The sequence below is a fragment of the Rana temporaria genome, chromosome 8 (genome assembly GCF_905171775.1).
Source record: "Rana temporaria chromosome 8, aRanTem1.1, whole genome shotgun sequence".
In the NCBI taxonomy this organism is placed as follows: Eukaryota; Metazoa; Chordata; class Amphibia; order Anura; family Ranidae; genus Rana; species Rana temporaria.
In genome coordinates this window covers 125,934,029-125,960,775 of record NC_053496.1, presented here as the reverse complement: position 1 = coordinate 125,960,775, position 26,747 = coordinate 125,934,029, and the positions used below count along the sequence as shown (strand labels likewise).

The 26,747-nt window shown below is 43.5% G+C and overlaps 1 protein-coding gene across 1 annotated transcript in view; it reads right to left on the bottom strand.

Moving 5' to 3' along the window:
* LOC120910441 (heparan-alpha-glucosaminide N-acetyltransferase-like) overlaps positions 1 to 26,747 on the bottom strand; it is a 468,708-nt gene that overhangs the window by 328,324 nt on the left and 113,637 nt on the right. Inside the window, exons 5-7 of the mRNA XM_040322198.1 lie at positions 23,091 to 23,160; positions 19,712 to 19,853; positions 19,400 to 19,537 (exon numbers count right to left, since the gene is read on the bottom strand). Coding sequence (XP_040178132.1) covers positions 19,400 to 19,537; positions 19,712 to 19,853; positions 23,091 to 23,160 — 350 coding nt within the window. The remainder of the gene's footprint in view (positions 1 to 19,399; positions 19,538 to 19,711; positions 19,854 to 23,090; positions 23,161 to 26,747) is intronic.

Genomic DNA, 26,747 nt, shown 5'->3' with positions numbered 1-26,747 from the left:
AGGCTGGGTTCACACTGATGCCCTTTACACACGATCAGTTCATCTGATGAAAACGGTGTGATGGATTTTTTCATCAGATATCCGATGAAGCTGACTTTCATCAGTCTTGCCTACACATCATCAGTTAAAAAAATGATCGTGTCAGAACGCGGTAACGTAAAACACAACGACGTGCTGAGAAAAATTAAGTTCAATGCTTCCGAGCATGCGTCGACTTGATTCTGAGCATGCATGGATTTTTAACCGATGGACGTACCCACAGACGATCGTTTTTTTCTATCGTTTTTTAACCTTCAGATAATTTTAAAACAAGTTCATAGTTTTTTGACTGATGGATAAAAAAACGATGGGGCCAGCACCCTGAGACCAGACTGGCCAGTACTGAGTACCCCGAGGTATGTGTGATTATTCTGTTAGTTTGACAAGTTATTTTGTTTTTGTAAACTGGCACTTTAAATAAATCTTGCACTGTATTTTCTGTGAAATATATTCGCATATTCGCGTATCATTTTTTTTTTTTGTGGGGGAGTGGATCTTGGGTGGGAGTTCCCACACTTTTTTCCCCAGGACTTGACCCCTGCACAGAGCTGAAGACGGTATTTAATAAATTTGCCTTCTCTTTGTCCCCAGTCACCCACTCTAGATTATTTTGTAAAGGGCCTCAGACCTGACCTTTTTACTATTAATATATCTAAAGATTTTGTCCTACTACCTTTTGCAATCTGTCATTTGTTTCTAATTTTTGCGTCCTTGATTTCCTTTTTACATATTCTGTTATATTCTTTGTAACATTTAAATAATGGTAGTGTTCCCTCATTTTTATATATTTTTTTTCTTTTTTTTAGATTTGTGTTCCCATCAAGCTTCATATTTACAACGTAGATACGGGAATCATATTATTTTTTATTTTATTTCACTACTGGTAAAACAACCTTGGCACAAGAGGTGCCACTCCTCCCAGACTTGCTAGGAGGAGTTGGGCACAGCACCCCCGATCATGAGTAGAGGACTGAGGCCTTTACATTCTTCCAGAGACTCGCACCGATCGTCTCCCATGTGAAATATGACTATTTATCTTGGTGGATCAGGAGTTTGAAAACATACTCCAGCATCTATAGGGTGTAACATCTCAGCAGCAAACTCAATTCCTGCCATCCATGATGAATGGCAGAAGCTCTCTGGCTATCAGCTTGATTTCATTTTATCATTATTACACTATTTGGGCCAGCTGGGCCACATCTTCCTACCCACGCTGCCAGCCTTTGAGTATTGAGGTTTCATTTGTCTTAGAAATGAAGAAATTCTGTTCATCACAGCAGACTATAACTCCTAGGGTACATAATGACTACTTTTATTCCAATATAACGCTAACATTCAGGGCTGATACATTTTGTTTCTAAAGTCAAGCATGAACTGAACAATCATTTGAACTCGGTAACAAATAATCCAATATTTAGCCATTCACAGGACATTTGCACAGTGCTGCTCAAGTATGGCGCAACGACGTATTGGTTTCGACGTGAGCGTAAATTACGTCCAGCCCTATTCGCGAACGACTTATGCAAACGACGTAAAAAATTAAAAAATCGAAGCGGGAACGACGTCCATACTTAACATTGCGTGCGCCTCATAGAAGCAGGAGCAACGTTACGCCGAACAAGCCTTACGGAAACGACGTAAAAAACTACCGCCGGGCGCACGTACGTTTGTGAATCGACGTAACTAGGTAATTTGCATATTAGATGCCGAAAACAACGAAAGCGCCCCCTAGCGGCCAACGTAATATTGCACACAATTATACGCCGCCGCATTCAAGTTACGTCGGCGGAGGAAGCCTATTTTTTAGACGTATCTGCCTTGGAGAATCGGCGGAACGATACGCCGACGCAGATTTGAAATTACGGCGGCGTATATGGAGATACGCCGCCGTAAATGTATGCTGAATCTAGCCCTCTGTTTGGATTAGTTTGGATTAGAAGCTGTTTGGATTAGAAACTGTTCACTATTTGGACTAGAAGCTGCAGCAAGCCAGATAGAGCTCACTTAATTTCCAGAGATGGAGATTGTCGGAATTTCCGACAAGAAAAGTTCGATGTGAGCTTTTGGTCGGAAATCCTGGCCGTGTGTAGGCCTCGTCTGACTTTTTCTGTCGGAGCTGGTTCTCACATTTTCGGACGGGAAAAGTGTCTTGTCGGAAATTCCGATCGTCTGTATGCAATTCCGACGTGCAAAAAAACATGCATGCTCGGAATCAATTTAACGCATGCTCAGAATCATTGAACTTTTTCTCGGCTCATTGTAGTGTTGTACATCACCGCGTTTTTGACGGAATTTTGTGTGACCGTGTGTATGCAACACAAGATTGAGCCAACATTCCGTCGAAAAAATATCCACCGTTTTCTTGTTGGAATTTCCGATCATATGTATGTGGCATAATAGTCTCTTTCCTCCCCAGCCTGACTGTACCTAGCCTACTACTTTCATTTATTGGATTTCAGCTCTTCTAGCCATGGAGGTTCAGCATCATATCTCAGCATGAGAGCTGAGAACAAGTTAGGCACAAAGGCCCGGATTCACAAAGCACTTGCGCCGACGTATCTCAAGATACGCCTCGTAAGTGCAAATATGCGCCGTCGTATCTTTGCGCCGTGCCCACAAAACTAAGATACGCCAGAAAAAAGGCTTCATCCGACCGACGTAACTTGCCTACGCTGGCGTAGAGTGGGCGCATATTTACGCTGGACGTATTTGGCGCTCCCATTGATTTTCTATTTACATATGCAAATTAGGGAGATACGCCGATTCACGAACTTACGTCCGTCCGACGCAGTGCGCGTAAAGTCATACGTCCGGCGTAAAGTTATGCCCTATAAAGGAGGTGTAAATCAGCAGCATCCATGCAAAGGGCTGCACCAGGGAACACAAGCCGACGTATTTTACGTAGTTTACGTAGGACGTGAATATGACTAGGCGTAGGTTACGTTCACGCCGTAGGCAGTGATCCGACGTATCTTAGGCAGTTGTTCCGACGTGATTGTGAGCATGCGCACTGAGATGCGCCCACGGGACAGTGCATGCGCAGTTGGCGATACGTATCTGTCTGGCGCTCGGCCCATCATTTGCATGGGGTCACGCCTCATTAGCATGGCTCATGCCCACTTCCACTTACGCCGACTTACGCCTTGGAAACCCAGCACAGATTTGGAAGCACTGGCTTTGTGAATTCAGTGCTTGCCTCTCTGCGCTGCGTCGGCGTAGCGTAAAGGAGATACGCTACGGCGGCATAAATATGCGCCAGTGTCTGTGAATCCGGGCAAAAGTCTGCTAAGAAAAAATCTAGCAGGATCTGTGTACTTCCAATTGACCAACAAGGCTTCTAATTAGTCATAAGCATATTATTCAAGGTAGGGAAGTCTTTTATATTTATGGATTATAAAGTGAGATCTAAAAACTATGCAAAATACACATCACTGAAACTTTTGGATGTGCTTTTTGCATACTTTGTGCTGTCCACAAATCAGGCTGAAAATCATCAGCGGCACGCAGCCAGTGACAGTACTGCTTCCCTTCCCAGTGTTTTAAAATGTACAGCACCCCTGGCTTCCCTTTAGACGTGCACTTCTCCCTTCCTGCCACTGGGTGCTGCTTGTATATAAAAGTGAATTAGAATGTGATTTTATAACATCCCCAGTTTGCTCTTCCCAAGGCTGACTTCTTCATCTCCTGCTCCTCAAGGTATGTCACTGTTTGCTAATCTATATTGTAAATAGAAGTTTTCTGTAGAGTGTGCCCAAAGTCTTTATAATATTTGATGATTCACTGCAGGTCTGGTCAATGTTTTAAAAAGTTCCTCTATTTTACACATGGCATGGCATGGCATGGGGTCACAGCACCATCTGTCCATTCTGCTTTAGCACAATGGTACCCCATGCCATGCCATGTGTAAAATAGAGGAACTCTTTAAATCACAGACCAGACCTGCAGTCCAGGCTGAGTAAGGCCTCAGAGCACATGGCATTACTGTCTGTATTTAACTGCTTGATGGGCTTATTTTGGGCCTGGCTGGTTCACATGTATGTGTTTTGGTGGCCCACATTTGCGCAGGCACAGAAGCCCATTCATTTGAATGGGCCGCCATGCCTGCGTTTCCTGCAAAGAAAAGCGCATGCCTCATGTAATAGGCTGCGCACACGGCACACCTATGCCCATCAAGCACTGAAATACAGCACTGTCTGTCCATTCTGCTGTCTGCTGTGACTTATCTGCAGTTCCCGCACTGTCAAACTTGCTGCATTTTTAGACGTTTAGGTCACGCTTTTAAAAACACAGTGCGTTTGTGTGTGCAAGAACTGCAGGTAAGTAGCATGGTGCAAAAGCAGAATGGATTTCAAAGCAACTGTATTTTTAAAATGCTGAATGCACCTTTTTTCTGCAGGGAATGAAGGCATGGCAGCCCATTTAAATCAATGGGCTGCTGTCCCTGCACAAATGAGGGCCGCCAAAACACATACATGTGAACCAGCCAGGCCCAAAATAAGCTGGAGGGGGGCCCAAAAAAAATGTTTGCCCAGGGTCCAAACCATATTAAAGATGGCCCTGAAGACATACTTCACCTTATTCTCTTTTTTTATCTCCACCTGACCAGAAATACAGTAAGTCCTAAAGACTTAACACACAGATCTAATATGAGTGGTTGAGGTATTTTAAGCTGCCACTTTGTAAGTACCGTATTTATCGGCCTATTGCGTGCACTGGCGTATAGCGCGCACCCCTGATCTGCACGTGAAATTCCTGAAAATTTTTTTTTTTATTACTTACAGTTTTGGTGTCTTGCCCGGCGTCCATCGGCGGCCTTGTCCAGTCCGGCGTCCGTCTGCGGCCTCCGTGGTGTCCTCCCCGCTTGTCCCGCTCTGTCTCTGAGCCGATCCCCGTTTCCCGCTCTGTGTTTGAACGCCGCCGACATATACCGAGCGCAGTACACTCGGGCACGCTCGGCTCCTCTCGGCTTCTCTCGCATAACCGCGAGTGGAGCCGAGCATGGCCGAGAGTGCCCGAGTGTACTGTGCTCGGTATATGTCGGCGGCGGATTCAAACACAGTGCGGGAAGCGAGTATCGGCGTATATCGCGCACCCACGATTTTGCCCTGATTTTAAGTACAAAAAAGTGCGCGGTATACGCCGATAAATATGGTAATATGGAACTTAAAGTGATGTTAAAGTCTTGCTTTTTTAAAAAAAATAACAAACATGTTATACTTACCTGCTCTGTTTAGTGGTTTTGAACAGAGCAGCATGGATCCTCCTCTTCTTGGGTCCCTCCCCAGCGCGCCGGACCCCTCCTGCCAAGTGCTCCCATATCAAGCAATTGTGCGCACCTTTATTAGCTTCTCGCTACCTGCCTTTTCCAACTGTGTGCTCCTTTATTAGCTTTTCTCTGCCTGCCTTATCCAAATGTGCACCCCTTTATTAGCTTCTCTCTACCTCCCATAGCAAGGAGCTTGCTCTGGGTGCACCCAAGCAGGCTCGCTCCCGAGTCACGGCTCTACGTGTCCATTCACACACAGAGCCTCTGCCCTGCCTCCTCCCTCTCCTGATTGGTTCACTGGCTGTGATTGACAGCAGCAATCACCAATGGCTCCTGTTGCTGCCTCAGCCAATGAGTCAGAGTCCACAGAGAGCCGAGGCTCCCATGCACATCGCTGGATCGCGATGGGCCTCAGGTAAGTATTAGGTTAAAGAATGCATAGAATGTATGAAGATAAAACGCCTTGAGTCTTTAGAACCAGTTAATGAAGACAGACTATTGCGATATAAAGAGAGGCATATTGTGTTTTGAAGTATTAAGCATATTATATATAGCAGATAATTAAAATAGCCCTATTGATCAATAAAACCTTTGCCTGAAAAACGTGATGGAGTTTGTCCTTTGGCTGCAATTAATGTTATAATTTTGGAATCTGTATAAAAGTGCAATATGTCAAGGCAATTAACTGATTTAAAGCTATTGTTTTATGCTGCTTTGATTAATAATTGGCTTGTTTTAACTGTTGTATGAAAATATGATGTATCATTGGTGGAACGGTTTCCTAATTTACAGACTGCAAATGGTAAAAAAGTGATTCTATGACCATCCCAAGGGGTGGAATTTAATATAATAATAGTATTGAAAATGTAATCTACTATCCCAAGTGTCTAAAAGTCTCATTAAAGTGTGTAAGCCCAAAAAGGCTTATTTTTTTTAATAATGAGGGGGTTAGAACCCATGTCAAGTTTTTATTCCTGGCTGTGTCTCCACTGGGGAGAGTCCCTCCTTTCTATTTGTCCAATTGTCAGTGTAGAAAGTGACAGAAAATGTAAAACTTTGATTTGTCACTGGAACAGGGATACAGGGGAAATCTTGCATGTTCCAGATTTCCACTTTGGAGAGATTTACTCACACTTCCTGTTGTTTCCCTGTGACAGTAAACTGAGGCTGGGTTCACACTTAAAACAGATGCAGCTCACAGCAGGGGTCCAGGTGTGTCTCTGGTCTCATTTTGTTTCAGGGATGAATCAGGCCCAAAATGTTGCCTGAATTTGGACCTGAAACTGAGCCAAAGACACATAAGACCCCTGTGCAATCGGCCTTTTCCAACTGTGCGCCCCTTTTTTAGCTTCTTGCCACCTGCCTTTTCCAACTGTGTGCTCCTTTATTAGTTTCTCTCTCACTGCCTTATCCAAATGTGCACCCCTTTATTAGCTTCTCTCCACCTCCCATAGCAAGGAGCCTGCTCTAGGGGCACCCAAGCAGGCTCGCTCCCGATGTGTGAACCATCTCCATTGAGAGTCAGTCACAATCTCCTGTCATGCGAATTGGATGCAGAAAAACCTGCATCCAATTTGCATAAGCGTGAACCCAGCCAGGAGGGGAATCTCGAGTCACCAATGGTACAGGGTCTGCAAAAAAAACAACCGAAAAAGATATTAACCACTTGCTGACGGCCGTACGACTTTGTACGGCCGCAGCGCGGCTCCCAATCTCTAACAGGCCGTCTTTTTACGGCCGCCCCTTTGCACGTTCCCCGCGCGTTGCACGTTCTCCTCTCTCAGGGGAGAGAGGAGACGGATCTGTGTCTCTTGTACATGGAGACACAGATCGGTCACCCCCCCCCAGTCACCCCCTTCCCCCACAGTTAGAACACTAATATTAGGGTACACATTTAACCCCTTCCTCACCCCCTAGTGTTAACCCCTTCCCTGCCAGTCACATTTATACAGTAATTAGTGCATATTTATAGCACTGATTGCAGTATAAATGTGAATGGCGCCAAAAATGTGTCAAAAGTGTCCGATGTGTCCGCCATAACGTCGCAGTCCCAATAAAAATCGCAGATCGCCGCCATTTCTAGTAAAAAAAATAATAATAATAATAATAATTCTGTCCCTTATTTTGTAGGCGCTATAACTTTTGCGCAAACCAGTCGCTTATTGCGATTTTTTTTTTATTTTTTTACTAAAAATATGTAGAATACGTATCGGCCTAGACTGAGGATAAAAAAAAACGTAAAAAAAAAATTGAGCTATTTATTATAGCAACAAGTAAATTTTTTTTTTTTTTTTCAAAATTGTCGCTCTATTTTTGTTTATAGCGCAAAAAATAAAAACCGCAGAGGTGATCAAATACCACCAAAAGAAAGCTCTATTTGTGGGGAAAAAAGGACGTTAATTTTGTTTGGGAGCCACGTCGCACGACCGCGCAATTGTCAGTTAAAGCGACGCAGTGCCGAATCGCAAAAAGTCCTCTGGTCAGGAAGGGGTTTAAGTGCCCAGAATTAAAAAATATGTTTTAACGTTAGATATACTTTAAATTTAGGATCTCTGTCAACACTAGAGGGCCTGAAATGCTACATGAAAGTCATTCTCTGTATTTCTAAATGACTGTCACATAGTAATACCATAGGCGACATGCGCACAGGGTGTGCCAGGTGTGCCTGGGCACACCCTAATCACCCAGGGTGGTGCTCATTTCCAGTGTTTAGACCCCTGATATTTCAGTGAATTTAAAAAAAAAATCTATTTTTTTTCTTTTCTTTTTTTTTTTATAATATTGTGTAACAATATGTGTATTGTAACTTCCCTACTGACACCACAAATATCTGCCCTTATGACACCATTCACTGCTTTACTTCCATATATACAGTATACACATGCGCACACACACGCATAAGTGTTTGAGCTTTTGGGCACACACCCTAATGCAGTAGTCTGCGCACACCTATGAGTAATACATGATCTATGATCTTGTAGCTCAGTAGTTCTCAACATTTTAGTGCCGTGACCCCTTGATAAAATTTCCCAAGTTGTGGGGACCCCTAACAGTAAAATTATTTTCATAGCGTGGGTTGTCAGCACCCAAGGCAAGGCAAGTAATTTGCGCCCCTAACCCACAGATATTTAGCGCTCCCTGAGTCCGTTTAATGGCAACTATAATCACAGGTAGTGTCACTCACTGTGCCTCCGGCTTCACTGTGTTTCCGACTTCGTGGTGTCTCGTAGCAGTGACACCTATGCCAAAATCAGGAGATAGTGTCTCCTCCAGCCCCTCCCACTTCACATTCCTCACCAGTCAGCTGACCTCTAGTCTTTGCCCCCCAGCCAAATGGGCTCCTGCGAAGAGGCTGAGTGGGCAGCTGCGGGTTCCAGGAACAGCCCAGCTGGGTGGCCACAGGCTCCAGGGATAGCAAAAAGGCTGGGAGAGTGATGCAGGCTTCAGGAACAGACCAGGATTCGGTGGCCCCTGGCAAATCCTCATTCGACCCCCGAGGGGGTCCCGACCCCCAGGTTGAGAACCACTGTTGTAGCTGAATAATAGACTTTATCTAGGCTTCATTAAAGATATTGTACTCACATTGCTGAATACATGAGACGTCCGCCTGCTAAAGTCCTCAATAAACCTCTGCGTGCATCCTAACCTGTAACATCAAAATTAAATTACCATGAAAACAAATCATGTTATAGTTAGGGTTAGCGTTCTTTACATGGATTCAGGGGAAAAATCCTCTTCAAACAGCCTGTTAAAGAGGATCTGTGAATTATTGACAATGAACATATGACTAGCTGTGGTTTACATGATTTATTCCCATATATTAGTTGTTTAAGTGAAAGGAAAGTTATGGAATACTTGATGCTTTCAAGCTTTAATCAAATGCATTTAGAACATTAATAAGGAGTGCAGCATTCTGTATATTGAGTCCAGGGCCACAATGTTTACCACTCAAGAGACATAAAGAGGACAAGGCAAAATATACTGTAAAATACAAGACCAAGTATTTGTGGCATTGTGCGCATGGAAATTGACAGTACACGCAGTTAGAAGTGAAACAAAACGCGCTTTTACGCTTCTTTAATGTAAAGTAGCTCAGTGTTTTTTTTGGTGATTTGTACATTATATGGTACTGGTGCTTATTTCTCCTAAATTATTTTTTTTCATATGGAAATGAGGTCTACTGGGCCAATGCCTCAGTTCACTGGAGCCTTGGGGTAGTGGGGCAGACACATGTCCAAAAATAGACACGTGGTGTGACTTACATGGACACTTGTACCCCACGTACCAAAAAGCTGGCACTAAGGTTGTGATCCTTTTACTTTATTCACTGCATATGAAGCACTAATAAATAAATAAATTAGCTGTGTCTTCAGGTATTCAATCTCCTGCAAATATTTGTAATATTTCAAGTGGTGCCATCATGCTCTCAGTGCCAATCCCCATTTATAATTCAAAAAGAAAGAGGCATTTGACCCTTGTATGCACTTTCCAACTCCTTTTTATAAAATCTCCACGCTGTTCATCAAGTAAATGATAATCCATGAAGAATGATTGTGTTTTGGCTGTGTCCAAAGCACATTTAATGATTTCTAGCGTTCCTAGTACAAAAAAGCATAGCAAGTATAGGCACAGCCAATAATATCAGGCATGAAGAAAAAAGTAGACTGAGGTACATAGACAAAGAGATTACTAACAGTAATAGATCTGGACAAAAATAATATGAGGCTTCCTCATATCTAGTGTAAGAAAATGTAATGCCCCGTACACACGAGCGGAATTTCCACCAGCAAAAGTCTGGTGTGAGCTTTCCTTTAGAAATTCCAAGTGTGTATATGCTCCATCATACTTTTGCTGTTGGAATTTCCGCCAGCAAAAGTTTGAGAGCAGGTTCTCAATTTTTCAGACGGAATTCCTATCGGAAAATCCGTCTGTATGGAATTCCAATGGGAAAAAAAACAAGCATGCTCAGAAACAATTCAAAGCATGCTCAGAAGCATTGAACTTCTTTTTTTTGCCTCTTCGTCGGGGCTCAAGTCCTGCGGGAACGCGTGGGAACGCAGTTTCTGTACTTTTTTCACAGCAGAAACTCAGTTCCCTTTGCAGGACTAAAGCAGCCGAGCCGCCCAAGCCCTACCCGATGAATCCATATACAGGAAGCGGCCAGTAACAAAGGATTACTAAGGTACAGTGGATCTGAAAAAAAAAAACATGCGGTTTAGTAATTATGCATATGAGCGTATCATTTTTTATTTTTTGGTGGGGGCGTGGATCTTGGGTGGGAGTTCCCACACTTTTTTCCCCAGGACTTGACCCCTGCTCTTCGTAGTGTTGTACGTCACTGCGTTCTTAATGCTCGAAAGTTCAGAGAACTTTTGTGTGACCATGTGTATGCAAGCCAAGCTTGAGCGAAATTTCGTCGGAAAAAACATCTTTTTCCCGACGGAAATTCCACTCGTGTGTACAGGGCATTAGCCTTTGAGCTGCTATGTTTAGTGTATTTGTACATTTGAACATTCCTTATCCTAATAATAAGCCTACTAGAGCCAATGCACACTAATGTTTTGTGGTAACGTGGCAGAGCAATGTATTAAACATCTTAGCACATTGCATTGCCATTCATTTTCAATGGCACCTCAATGCACTTAGAAGCACAGCATATTGCAATGCACACTAATGCACACCTACCATGAATTGTGGTTCACTGTATTACAAAAAAAAAAGGAGATGTCTGATTTTCAATCCATTGTGGTACATTGGCAGCCCATTCCAATAAATGGGCTGCCTTAAAATGTTTGTTAACCCCAAAAAAATATATATTCTGGTCCCTTAAAGCAGATTACACAGCACAGTGGTTGTGCCGAGTAATCTGCCCCCCTTCTGTAAAACAAAAAAAAACTGAATATTGCACTTCCTGTATCCCCTCTCTAAATAAATAGACCACGATAGCCAGGGTAGCTCCGCCCTGATCACTGTGGCCTAAGTGCGTTCCTCCGCCATACAATGTCCCCTCTGCTCACCTCTCTCCCCCTCACCCCCTCCTTCCTCCATGTCATCTGCCTCTGTGTCTGTCTCTGGCCCGGAACTGCCCCCCCCCCCGCTATTGCTTGTAAATTTAATTCATAACATTTTAACTGCCATTCTTTCTATTAGAGGTTGGCATAGCACACTAGGTCATTCGTTTTACAAAACAAGAGTTGTAAACACAGTATATACAGCTTTCTTCAGGTCGGTCACATGTTTTACGGCCGCTTTACAGCTCAGAGACAGGGCTTCTGTGAAGGAGACGGGCGGTCACGTGATCTCCCCGGCTGACGTTAGAGGAAGATCATGGCCCCTAATTCAGAAGCCATTCATAAGAGCTGGAAAGTGGCCATGAGTCTCCTCCACATGGCCTGAAGACAGCTGATATGTATTTACAGCGCTCGTTTTGTAAAACTAGTGACAGTGTGCTATGCCAGCCTCTAATAAAGGGGTTGGTATAGTTTTATATACAGTATATATGGGTTAACAAACCCTTTAATGCGACTTATGTTAACTCGTATCATACTGTGCGTTATGCTCTGCAAGGGAGCAGATAGTTGTAAAAGGGAGTTTTAAACAGCTGAAGACAAAAGCAGAAACAGTGGGAAGGAAGGAGATCTGAGGCTCAGTTTACAACGCTTTACGCAAAGATAAGAATCTTTATTTTCAGCAACCTCGTGCCTGTACTTTTCAAATCTCACAGGACTTAACTGAAAACAACTTCTACTTCTTTAAAAAAACTAAACATTAAACCTAGTACACACTATCAGAAAATGTAACTAAAAATTCTACTAACAAAGCGATCATACGATAATCTGATCATTAGTACACAGCTGGCGATCACGATAGTTCTTTCAAAATTTTCTTAAGGGACAGATACGGAAAATGTTCTCGTACGGAACCAGATCGGATGATTTTCATACGAAAAGAATCGGAATGGGCAAGACTTGTGCATGCTCGGAAATAAAAGAATACAGTATAATACTGTACATTACATCACTTCCGAAGCTGTATTAGAATTATCGTAAATTGAGTAACCTCTTCATTTTTGATATAAGATTAGCATGCAACAAAAAAAAAAGGTTGACCATTCATCTGATATTCTCATTGTGTGTATGAGCTTTTATCCTGGTGTGCTAACTTTGGGAATTTAGCATATGCTATTTTATTCATGCAAAATGAGCGCCTCTTAAGATAAATTTTTCAGGAAATTTAATGGATTTAAATAATGATCATTATCTTTGTGTAAAGCTTATGAATCTCCTTCCTTTTCACAGTTTCTAACAATCTATTTGCCACCTCAAACCCAGCTACAATTTATGAGACCAATATTAGCCCATTGTTGTCAGGGCTTTAGCATGCCCTCACCCTAATATGGTTCGGCAGATGCAACGCCTTCAAAATGATGACACTCCCCCAGATTTTATATCTCATTCAGGCCAGGCCTATAAAAAATCCTCAATCCTTTTTTATTTCACTCCGCACTTTGTTGATTACATTTATATGGATTGACAAGGCGATTGGGACTTGCCGCGCCTTACTTACTCTTCCCAATGGGGAGGCATTGGTCTACCTGATCTGACACTATATTAAAAAGCTCACTTGTCCCAGGTAGTGACCGGGTGTGCTTCCTCTCACCACCCACCATGGGGGCCACAGTCTCAGTGATTTCTTAAACATTCTCCCAAAAAGGTCTCTAACCCAAACCATCCCCATTAACACCAGTGATACACAACCCCAACTTCCCTTTTGGCTCTGCTAATTACGACCTCTGAATTTCTACAGTATATGCATGTGTTATGCCACCTCACGGTGCTGGCTGACCACACAGAACACTGATACCCTCATTTAACCATCACTGAGTCTATGGTCAGCCTACCAATTGTCCACCACTGTTTCAATCCATACCAGACCTGGGGCTCTATGCAACTTCTATGATCACTTAACCCCTTTGAGCAACTGTGCGTTGAAGGACAATTTGTGCCACACCTGCTGTTTATAATGTATAAACAACTGAACTTTCACCCAGGGGACTGCATCCCCCTGTACATTCGTTGGTGGGAGACAGACCTACAGGTCACTTTCATGAAACAGCAAATAGACAGGAATGTCACTTTAGCCCACAAATCCACTATCATTAATTAACTATTTTTAGGAACAGGGTTATAAACTCCTTTCTACGTGGTACAGGGTCCCCTGGCCCTTAACAAATTGTATTCTCAAGTCTCCAGGATGTGCTGGAGTTGCAATACGGAACCTGCCACACTCCTTCACAGCCTTTGGCATTGCCCCAAGCTAAAACAATTTAAAAGGATTACATTCTTGTTTAGAAAATTGAAAGAAAAGCTGAACATATCGCTGATATAAGCTGATATAAGCCAACTTTAAAGTGTTCTCTAGATCAGGGTTCCCCAACCCCGGGCCGCAGCCCACTGCCAGGCCGTGGCCTATTTGCAGCCGGGCAGCGAAGGCTGCACTGTGTGAAGTGCAGCGGCGGGTGAGCAGTGAGATTACATCTCTCACCGCCTGCCAGCATCAAAGAACTCTCGCCCACACAGCAGGGCTGCTACACTGCGGCGAGGCGGAGGAGCAGAGAGATGACTGAGATCATCTCTCACCGCCCGCTCAGATCTTGGCACTTCCGCCCACACAGCGGGGCTGCTACACTGCAGCGAGGCGGTAAGAGCAGAGAGATGGGATCATCTCTCATAGTGCGTCCGGATCTCGGGAACTTCCACCCACACAGCGGGGCTGCTACACTGCGGCGAGGCGGGGGAGCAGAGAGAGGAGATCATCTCTCACCGCTCGCCCCGCTTTACCACTGTTCTCCCTCACTGGCATGAGTGGCCACCATGGCAGGTGACAAACCACATCTGGTGGCAGGTGACATGGCAAGTGGCAATCCACACCTGGTGGTAGGTGACGTGGCAAGAGGCAATCCACACCTGGTGGCAGGTGACGTGGCAAGTGGCAATCCACACCTGGTGGCAGGTGAAATGGCAAGTGGCAATCCGCACCTGGTGGCAGATGACATGGCAATCCCCACCTGATGGCAGGTGACATGGCAAGCGAAAATCCACACCTGGTGGAAGGCGACTTGGCAAGTGACAATCCACATCTGGTTGTAGGCGACGTGGCAAGTGACAAACCGCATCTGGTGGCAGATTCTGCATTATGGTGAGTTGAACCATATTATTTCATTATTATTATCATATACAATGCAATGACAGAAATAATGTGCTTCAATCATCCCAACACCATATCAGCCATTGTTCTGTGATGACTGAAGCGCTAACACCAGCCATTTCCCCAACAAATTGCCCGCGAAAGGCCACATAACAAGCCCCCCCCCCCCCGAGCCTTGGCACGATTCTATTTCACAACGCCGGTCCTCAGTGACAAAAAGGTTGGGGACCACTGCTCTAGTTGGTACTTGTACTTGGTACTAACAAGACTTGGTAGAATGCACACAGATTCCTCTCCGCATTGCTTTCGGTAGCAAGCTCATGAGGGGGTATGTTTCATATTTGATGGCCAAAAGGTGAAACAATTTTGACACAAAACTTTTTTGCTCTTTTACACACAGTAACTGAAATAAATGCCCCAAAAACTGTACAGCCTTACTGAATGAGCCAATATCAGGTATTTCAAAATCCTCTGAATGTCATATATATATATATATATTGTACAGGACACCGGGGGTGGGTCCTGGACGGGTGCTATACGGCACCACTGTTTGGACTATGGTCCATTTAAATAGAGGTAGAAGGTTCAGGGGGTCACCCAAAAGTGGGTGAAAAGTTCCAGGCAGGCGCTAATTCAGAGAGGACTGGCTTGCAGTCTTCTCTATCTTAATAAAGTAGTTTGGGGCCTGGAATTTTGGAGGCTCCAAAGTGTTATTTGGGTGGGATGGAGCCTCCACTCCTAAACCCTGGAAGCCAGCGCACAAGGGGTTAAAATCTCTCAGACAACCACCCATTAAAGCAGGAAGTGATGCTGGAGGGGGTGAGTGAGTTGGGAGAGTGCACCTGTGAGGACAAGATGGAAGTCTGCTAGCTGCTCAGAGAGGACTTTTGAGTAGTTTGGAAGTGAAGCTGTGTCTGCAGGGAAGGTCTGGAGGACTTCTTACTAAAAACGTATGTGCCTTTCTTTTGGTTGTTTTTCTGAAGAAAGACTTTTTTTCATTTATGCTGGAAACAAGCAGGACTTTTGTTGTGACGTTTTGGATGCTGAAGAAAAGCTTTATTTTGTTTTGTTTGGTCACCAATAAAGACCCTTTGCTTTACTGACACGGTTTTACGCACTTGTCTCGCGGAGCTTAAAGACCCCCAAAGTTCACAACTGGTGTCGAATGCGGGCAAAGTGCATTTGCAGGCGCAAAAACCGTTTAAAACTGACATTTAAAGAGACAGTATACTTATGGCATGTCTTGGGTGAAGTCTGCCCAGGCGTTACAAACAGCAGACAAAGGCATGGAGGAGGTCGTTAAGGCTTTGGCACAAGCCACTGTGACCCAGCAGCAAGCCACTGTGGCCCAACAGCAAGCGTCAGCAGAGTCAAACCGTCGCCATGAGGAAGCGATGGCTCAGCAGCAGCAGGCCCTGGCACAGGCTATAGCTGCGCAGCAGGAAAATACACGGCTGCTATCCGCCCAGTTTACGGCCCAGCAGGAGTCCACTCAAGCACAGGTGGCTGCCTTGCAGGAGGCCGTACAGCAGCTGGCTCAGGGACAAGTGCAAGCGGTCGTTGCCACTAGCAACCCAGTGTCTGTGAGGGCCAGCCATTTTTTGCAAAAACTAACGCCCAGCGATGACGTGGAAGCCTTTCTCACCACCTTTGAAAGGATAGCAGAGAGAGAGGGGTGGCCCCGGGACCAATGGGCTGGCATTATCTCCCCTTTCCTCACTGGTGACCCGCAAAAAGCCTATTTTGACCTCCCAGCTGAGCACATCAGGGACTATGAGCGTCTAAAAACCGAGATCCTGGCCCGCCTGGGAGTGACCACAGCCGTCCGGGCTCAAAGGGTGCATCGCTGGCGGTACAAACCTGACCAACCCCCCAGGTCCCAAATGCATGAACTAATTCAGTTGGTTAAAAAATGGCTGCAGCCAGAAAAGTTGTCAGGTCCACAAATGGTGGAACGAGTGGTGATGGACCGGTACCTACGGTCCCTACAAGATGACCTACAGCGCTGGGTAAGCCATGGAAACCCTACTAATGCTGACCAGCTGGTCGAGCTGGTTGAACGGTATACCGTGGTGGAGGACCTGCTTGGGCCTACCAAGCGTCGAGAACCCATGCCAAGGACACCCAGACCAGTCACCAACCTGAGGAGAGAAGCCTTGCCAGATGTTGGCGTCCGCAGGTTTACACCATCTGCCCTAGAACCACGGAGGTCGGTTCCTGTACCAAAGATGGGAGACATACAATGTTGGCGATGTCGGTCCTGGGGGCATACCCGGGCACAATGCCCACTGCAGGAGGAGCCTATGGAGTGCGGAACTGGTCGGAGAAGCTCCTTCTATGTGCGAAGTGTGTGTACCACTCATCTTGACCTGGCTGCAGGACGGTTTGAGTGCGAAGTGTGGGTGAACCACCTTCCTGCCAGGGCTCTACTGGACTCCGGCAGCATGGTCACACTCGTACATGCCAGGGTGCTTGGGAGGATAGGCCCAGTAACTAAGACTCTACGGGTAGTATGTATCCATGGGGACACCAAGGAGTACCCCTTGGTCCCGGTAACTGTGTCCTATGGCCATACCTCGGTTACCCAGGAGGTTGGGGTGGTAAAAAAGCTTGATACATGACATCATAGTGGGGCGGGACTGTCCACTATTTTTGGAACTATGGGACCAGGTACAGACGGGTCTGCCAGGAGAACTGGGGACACTGAGCTTGGAAGGGACAGAGTCCGGGGGATCCGGGCCTGAAACCTCCACAACACACCCCTCTAATGTGGAAATACCTGTTGGTGATAATGACGTTGCAGAGAATCTTAGTTCTAATAATAGTGGTCCTGTGTCAGGTCTCAAAACCGAGTTGAACTCTGAGGGGGGGGGAGTCTCCCCATTACAAGTCATGCTGGGGGAGGATGACGAGGAGCTCTCCCCGATTGAGGAGGGTGAGGGGGAAACATCCCCAAGGCCAGTGCATCCAGACCTGGATGTACCCAGGGGTGCGTTTGGCACCGCCCAGTTACAGGATCCTACCTTAGTGAACGCTCGAGAGCAGGTTTCTGTCATTGATGGGGTTTCACAAATACCAGGTGCAGATCAGAGGTTTCCTCATTTTGCGTTGAAGGGGGACCTAGTCTATCGTGTGGCTGAGAGCCGAGGGGAACCCATAGAGCAGTTGCTGGTCCCTCAACCGTATAGGCGGATGCTCCTTGATCTAGCCCACAACGACGCACTGGGAGGACACCTGGGGGCGGAGAAAACGGAGGCCAGGATAACCGATCGGTTTTACTGGCCAGGGGTGAAGGCTGAGGTTAAAAGATATTGTGAGTCTTGTCCTGTTTGCCAGATAACTGCCCCAGTGCCCCGCTATAGAAACCCCCTAGTACCCTTGCCAATTATTGAGGTCCCATTTGAGCGGATCGCTATGGATCTTGTGGGACCCCTGGTAAAGTCGGCAAGGGGGTACCAATACATATTGGTCATCCTAGACTACGCCACTAGATACCCAGAAGCAGTCCCATTGAGAAAAACGTCCTCTAAGGCCATTGCCCGGGAGTTATTTCAAATGTTCTCACGTACTGGGTTCCCCAAGGAAATACTAACGGATCAGGGCACCCCTTTTATGTCAAAGGTGATGGCGGACTTGTGCAGGCTGTTTCAGATTAAGCAGTTGCGGACGTCCGTCTATCACCCGCAGACCGATGGCCTAGTTGAGAGGTTTAACAAAACTCTAAAGTCCATGTTAAAAAGAGTGGTCCAGAAAGACGGGAAAGATTGGGACATGTTACTCCCTGCCCTGTTGTTCGCTATCCGGGAGGTACCACAGGCATCCACGGGTTTCTCGCCATTTGAGCTAGTGTACGGACGAAGGCCCCGGGGGTTGCTTGATCTGGTAAAGGAAACGTGGGAAAGTGAGTCCTCCCCGCACAAAACCGTGGTAGAGCATATTTCTCAAATGCGAGAAAGGGTGGCTAAAGTGATGCCGATGGTGAGAGAGCACATGCAGAAGGCTCAGGATGCCCAAAGAAGGGTATATAATCGGTCGGCTAAAGTGAGACAGTTACAAGTAGGAGACAGGGTAGCTGTCCTAATACCCACAGTGGAGAGCAAGTTCTTGGCCAAGTGGCAAGGTCCATTTGAAGTAGTAGAGAAAGTGGGTGAGGTAAACTATAAGGTACACCAACCAGGAAAAAGAAAACCCTACCAGATTTATCACATAAATTTGTTGAAGCTCTGGAGAGACAGAGAACCGGTGTCCGCGGTGGTGGCGGTACAGTCAGGGGACCATGTAGGGATCGACCTGGTGCAGGTTGCGGCTACCCTAACTAGGCCCCAAACCCAGCAAGTAAAAGAATTTCTGCAAAGGAATAGGGACATGTTTTCAGGGTTGCCAGGGCTCACCAACGTCATTGAGCATGACATTGTGACTGAGCCCAAGGTGAAAATCCGGCTTAAACCCTACCGTATCCCAGAAGCTCATAGAGTGTCAGTGTCTGGAGAGGTTAAAAGGATGCTCGAACTTGGGGTCATCGAAGAGTCGCAGAGCGAGTGGTCCAGTCCGATCGTGTTGGTGCCCAAACCCAATGGTACTCTCCGCTTCTGCAACGATTTTAGAAAACTCAACGAGGTCTCCAAGTTCGATGCATACCCCATGCCACGGGTAGATGAGCTGATTGAGAGATTGGGTCCTGCCAGGTACATCACCACGCTGGACCTCACAAAAGGTTACTGGCAGATTCCCCTGACCAAGGAGGCCAGAGAGAAAACAGCTTTCTCTACCCCGGAAGGTCACTTCCAGTATAAAAGAATGCCGTTTGGTCTTCACTCCGCCCCCGCCACATTCCAAAGGGCCATGGACAAAACTTTATGTCCACACCTACGGTATGCCTCCGTTTACCTGGATGACATAGTCATTTTCAGCACGGACTGGGATTCCCATCTTCCCCGGGTACAGGCAGTGGTAGACTCCTTGAGAAGAGCGGGGTTCACCATCAATCCGGAGAAGTGTGCGGTTGGGGTGGAGGAAGCCAAGTACCTAGGATACATTGTAGGTAGAGGGTTAGTGAAGCCCCAAATGAGCAAGGTAGAGGCCATACAGGGCTGGCCCTGCCCCCTAACAAAGAAACAGGTCAGAGCGTTTTTAGGCCTAATTGGGTACTATAGGAGGTTTGTCCCCAACTTCGCCACCATTGCGGCACCGCTAACTGACCTCACCAAAGGCCGAAAGTCGGTCATGATTAAATGGAATGCTGAGGCTGAAAAATCTTTTCAAATGCTTAAGACCGCACTCTGCCAGGATCCGGTGCTTGTGGCGCCAGATTTTTCTAAGGATTTTATAGTGCAGACAGATGCTGCAAGTGAAGGGCTAGGAGCAGTTCTGTCTCAAGAAATCAACGGAGAGGAGCATCCAATAGTTTTTCTTAGTAGGAAACTGACGCCAGCTGAGAAAAACTATGCAGTGGTGGAGCGCGAATGTCTTGCCATCAAGTGGGCTTTGGACTCCCTACGTTATTTTCTCCTAGGTAGGAAGTTTCGCCTTATATCAGACCATGCTCCTCTTACGTGGATGAGACAGAACAAACACACCAATGCCAGGGTAACAAGGTGGTTTCTGTCTCTGCAGGAGTTCAATTTCATGGTAGAGCACAGACCCGGGAGACAGCATCAGAATGCCGATGCCCTCTCCCGAGTCCATTGTATGGTGTCTACTGTTGCCTCCAACACCTCCGCGTTGAGGCAGAGGGGGGGATATGTACAGGACACCGGGGGTGGGTCCTGGACGGGTGCTATACGGCACCACTGTTTGGACTATGGTCCATTTAAATAGAGGTAGAAGGTTCAGGGGGTCACCCAAAAGTGGGTGAAAAGTTCCAGGCAGGCGCTAATTCAGAGAGGACTGGCTTGCAGTCTTCTCTATCTTAATAAAGTAGTTTGGGGACTGGAATTTTGGAGGCTCCAAAGTGTTATTTGGGTGGGATGGAGCCTCCACTCCTAAACCCTGGAAGCCAGCGCACAAGGGGTTAAAATCTCTCAGACAACCACCCATTAAAGCAGGAAGTGATGCTGGAGGGGGTGAGTGAGTTGGGAGAGTGCACCTGTGAGGACAAGATGGAAGTCTGCTAGCTGCTCAGAGAGGACTTTTGAGTAGTTTGGAAGTGAAGCTGTGTCTGCAGGGAAGGTCTAGAGGACTTCTTACTAAAAACGTATGTGCCTTTCTTTTGGTTGTTTTTCTGAAGAAAGACTTTTTTTCATTTATGCTGGAAACAAGCAGGACTTTTGTTGTGACGTTTTGGATGCTGAAGAAAAGCTTTATTTTGTTTTGTTTGGTCACCAATAAAGACCCTTTGCTTTACTGACACGGTTTTACGCACTTGTCTCGCGGAGCTTAAAGACCCCCAAAGTTCACAATATATATGTATTGTTATCCTGGATAATGGTTTATGAAAATTCATATAGTTTTGTCCGTTACAAACAAGAACTCTTTGAGAGCACTGGGAAACATTAGACTGAGGGCCAGTTTACACCATGAAAACACAGTCCGGATGCGTTCCTGCATGCACGTTTTTGAGGCGTTTCTGTTGCATTTTGTATGCTTTCCAGTGCATTGTTTCCCTCTTTTTTTCTTCATCTTAAATGGGAACATGAGCATTCCGGTGCATTTTTGGTGCATTTATGTGCGTTCCAGTACGTTTTTGATGCGTTTTACAGTGTTTCAGTACAATTCAGTGCAGACATCAGGGCTGAAAGCCAATGCAGGATGAGGTGCTTTCCTTATAAGCTTGGGGAATTTGAGGGGGTAATGACAAGACATGTGTAGAACGAAAAAATGTGTTTTGTTTAATTTTGTTTCGATTCGTTATTTACATAATTTAGTTGAATTTGTTTAATTCGTTTTCAGAATTTGGTTTGTTTATTCGTTTTCGAATCGATCTAAATTTTTCAAAATCGGATCATTTCGGAAAATGTTCAAATCAATTTCGAATAGTTTTTATATTCAAACGTTTTACAAATTAAAATTAGTTTTCCAATTTCCAAAAATAATAAAATAAAATAGAAAATAAAGGAATAAAATAGAAAAAAATTGAATAAAAAATAATATAACAGAAAACAAAAGAATATAATATAATATAATATAATATAATATAATAGAGTAAAACAGAACAAAATAGGATAGAAAATAAAATAATAGAATGGAATAGAACAAAATAGAAAGGAATAGAATAGACGAAAAAAAAAAATTAAAAATTAAAAAAAGATTATAACCATCTTCTGAAATTGGAATAGAATAGAAAAGAATAGAATAAAAAAATAAATAAAAAGGAAATAATTTAACCATTTCCCAAATAGAATCAATTTGAATAGAATATAATAGAATACAGTAGAATAGAATAGAAAATAACACAATAGTATAGAAAAAAACAGAAAAGAATAGAATGACTATAACCATCTTCCTATTATAATCTATTATTTTCTATTCTATTCAAATTTGCATTGATTCTATATGAATTTTGGGAATGGTTATATTCTTTCTATTCTAGTCTATTGTTTTTTTTTATTCTATTCTTTTCTACTCTATGATAGTCTATTCTATTCTATTCTATACGATTCTTTTCTTTTCTATTCTATTTTGTTCTTATGTATTCGAATTCCAATTTATTCTTTTTGAAATTCGAATTTTAGAAGATGGTTATATTTCTTGGCAAGAAAACTGCTGGCAGAGCTTTCTTGCCAAGTAAACCGAGGGCGTGTACGAGGCTTTGAGGTTTCTCGTCTAGAAAACTGCCCAGAATCTTGACGAGAAAAATAGAGAACCTGCTCTCTATTTTCTCATCGTGATTCTCGGCAGTGTTTTCCTGCCAAGAAACCAGAGTGTGTGTATACTTACCTCTCCATGGAAACCCTTGCATCCTCGAAATGACTTTGACGCATGCACGGTAGCTTCCAAGGAATAGGTAGGGTGAAGCAAGATGGCGGCCACGGCATCGAATGTCGTCACCGCATTCGTGCCATTCAAAAGAACGGTGGTTCTTTTGAATTGAGTGTCTGTACACCCGGCCGGCAAGGGATTCTTGCCAAGAATCTCGTCAGGAAAAACAAAGTTTTTTTCCTGACAAGATTCTGGGCCGTGTGTACAGAGGGCTTCAGAGGACTTTCTGTTACTTCTCTTATACTTCTTCATGCTTTCTAGTTCTTCTTTACACACGCAATATTGGACTAGCTAATTTGAAGCATTTACCTAAAGCCTGATTTCCTGAAGTAGTATACAGATTTCGAGAATTCTAATTTTCTAGACCTCACCCTGTTTACGTTTAAATTTTACTGTGGACTGTAATGGATCGTTATGGATAGAAAGGAATACATCAATAATAGATACAATCTGAATGGTAATGATCTTCGGTTTATTATTTCATGTAGAGGTTTTCTAGAGTAGTAACATGATGCTTCTGATAACTGTGATCCATATATTTTATTGTATAACTTGAAACCAAATAAAAATTATTGAAATGTATTCATTGAAATAAAGAATGCAAGATGCATTGAAAAATGAATGAACTTTTAACAATATTAATTCTGAAATTCAGACATACCTGATGATGTACGCTGCTAAATAATATAATCCAGTGATGGATAACAAAACACCAAATGCCACCAGCAATGCTAGAAAGAACAAAATACAAAATGAGGACAAAGAAACATTGTGTATTGAAATGCAAAAATATATATATATATATATATATATATATATATATATATATATATATATATATATATATATATATATATATATATATATATATATTTTTGTCCTGGTTATCACTGAGACAGGAAGAGATGGGAATATCAAAATTTTATAAATTTCAACTTAATAGAAATAGAAGAGAAATCGAGAAATCTTCCAATGGGGACACTTGTTCTGGTGCCAACTTTCTTAAAAGTAATTTCTTCTCACTTCCCATGTGTCTCCAGGACAGGAATTGAGGCAAAATCTCCTGCAATGAACTAACCAGTGCTTCCTACTGTGTTCAAACCTAAAGACAAGTGGAGTCACTTTGCAATGCTTAGAGCGGAGTTCCACCCTAAAAACAAACTTTTTATTATTAACAGCTTGCCTTTAATGTAAAAAAATATCTATATATATATATCTTTTTTACTCACTTGTATATGGCTGTTATTAGGCAGATTTCGTAATCTGCCTAGTTCCTAGTCCGCGGTGGTTCAACTTCCTGTCCTAAGACCCCATTGCCTCCTGGGAAATGTTGACACTCATTTCCCAGGAGTCTCTGGCCATTGCTGTGCCTAAAAATCCCAGCATGCATCTCTCCAGGAAGACACAGAAACTGGGCTTCTCGTGCCCACAGCTAACATGGAAACGGTCACAAGATCGCTGAGCAGATATCAGGTAAGTGTTTACACTGTTTTATGTACCGATCGTGTTTTTTTTTCTTGTAAAAGAATATTGAATGTAATGTATTGTGGATTGCAAAAAAAAAACTATACCCGGAATCCTGCTTTAATGGGAGAAAATGTGACCTTCAAGCTCAAAATGTTGCCAATGGGGCTGGAATCATGTTTTAAATAATGTAGTAAGTGTAGTAAATCATTTATTTATGTTAAGGGGTTATATTTGATTACTGTTATTACTTTTACTCCTAAAAATAAGCTACTGTAATCACATTTATCTCTTTACCATACAGGATTCCCAAGCATTTTTCCCCAGACCTTTTTACAGTCCAGCTTCATCAAGATCGATTCTCTAATCACTTGTGAAGGATTAGCAACCATCACAATCATGGATTAATTCAAATAGTTTTTATACGATCATAGGGCAATATTTCTTATATAATATGCCTGTACACGAAAAATGAAAAAAATATATATAAATATTTTTAAGGAAAACTGAGTTCATGTCTATGCTCAAAGAACTGAGCATGCATGCTGAATGGTCCATGCATATAAGCGCTGTGTACATGCACTGGAGCATGCTTGTGCACATGAGTGTGTGCATGTACATTTGAATTGACTTTGGTGCCTAGTGGCCTATTTAAAGCATTGCAAGGCTCAAGATTATTCCTGAGGGGTTATCTGCCCCTGTGACCCATAACCAGACCCTCCTAAGTCCTTTAATATACCTCTGCCTTCTGAATACACCATAAGTGTGTAATAGTTTACGTGTTGCCTTTCGCTGGGCGAATGTATCATTACCTTACATTCTTTCCGAATAGAAAAATGGCTATAAAAACATTTGACCTTAAGAGTTAACATAATCGGAAAATCCGACAAGAAATACGTGGATTTTTGGCTCAAACTTGTCTTGCATAAACACGGCCACACCAAATTCTGACCGTCAAGAACATGGTGACGTACAACACTACGACAAGCCGAGAAAATGAAGTTCAGTTCTTCCGAGCATGTGTCGACTTGATTCCGAGCATTCGTAGGACTTTTCTCCGTCGGAATTGCATACAGACGAGAACTTTTCCCGTCTGAAAAATTGAGAACCAGCTCTCAATTTTTTCTTGGCGGAAATTCCGATGGAGCCTACACACAGTCGGAATTTTCGACCAAAAGCTCTCATCTGACTTTTCTTGTTGGGAATTTCTGATCATGTGTACGCGGAATTAGGCTAAGAACATTCGGGAAAGAATAGCAGGACGTCTGCACTGTGTACAGTCTATGGAGAATACGGGCGAATAGCCAAACAATTGGGTGTTCAGCCAAGTGAACCTTCAGCTGCAGTGTGAACAAAACAATTAGCAATGGTATTATTGCCACAACTAAATGTGACAGATTCCTCCTGGGTTTTCGAGAGCCAGCATCAACAAAAATAGTATTTATGTATGTATTTTACCATAGATGTGGAACATTCTATGAAGATTTTTACTTTTTACAATCTCATTTTATTTTATAAAGTAATAACATGTATATTTCACCAGGTCACTGTGCCATACCACCATTTCGCCTGGCAAACTGCGATATATTACATTCTTACTTTTGGGTTTAGCAACTGTCAGCGACAGATTTGTGTGGAGGCATCTATGAGTTCTTAAAACCCAGATGCAATAAAAAAAATATGATCATTTGGTGATTTATATAGTGTTTCTTCATTAGTTCCCGGATATCTCTAATTATACTGTATAATGTAATTACATTATGATATTATAATATGTAAGTTTTAAGTATATACATAAGCCTGCTTATACATTAAGATTAAGCTAAGCAAAAAGGGTAGACAATTAAGTTTTTATTAATTAGTCAAACACTAACAAGCCGCTAGTGAACAAACACATTAGTGAAACCCATTGCACAGAGCAGTCTTCTATACATACACTTGTGACTGGAACCATTTGTGTACATTTAACTATCCTTAGAGAACAGGTATTTTTATGCTCCATGATCAAACAGTGGTCTTATTATAACATCCATTACATGTATTTGACAACATATTGATTGTTTTTAACAGGAGAGCAGCCAAGCTTCAAATGTGTTATTTTTGCATTGTAAAGAACAATGTCAATTAACATCCCATAACAAGATTAAACTGCTTGTAGATGTTTAATTAAAAATCAATGATGCCAAGATAAGGTTGTCTCTTCAGAGCTAGATTTGTTTTCAGGCTTTGGTCTGTCGATAAGTGGGCCCCAGGATCTACTCCAAAATCACATAAACATCTGAAAGGTCAACATGAACGTTTTAACAGCCAGTTTCTAAAATACCACAAGACTGAGAACTCACTCATCTTAAAGGACCACTAAACCTACAATGCAAGTTGACTTGTTGAGGTAAAACCACCTACTCAGGGACCTGCTTGACACGGCTTAGAATTTATCTACACCACCATGTTTTGGAGGAATATTCCCACTTTATTCATAGCTGGCAGTTGCAATGCAAAAAAAAGAAGCATGATGAGTCTGACTTCTTCCATAGACAAATGTCTGCGCATGCGAAGTCCAGTGTACATTTTCAAAACACCTCAGTGCCAGGATAAATTAAATCTTGTGCGCATTCGCAGGAGTTACATCATCCTAAACCAGCCAGTCAAGCATTTTCTATTTTTAATCTGCAATTTAAAAGTGTTTGCAGTGAAAAAAAATCATTTGTCAGGTAATTTTTTTGGGGGTACCTAGTTATAGAAACATAGAAAGGTGATGGCAGAAAAAGACTGAGTAGTCTATCGAGTCTGGCCATTTTTCATTTTTTTTCTCATTAACCTCGTTGTCTGACTATAGATTTATGTTTATCCCAAG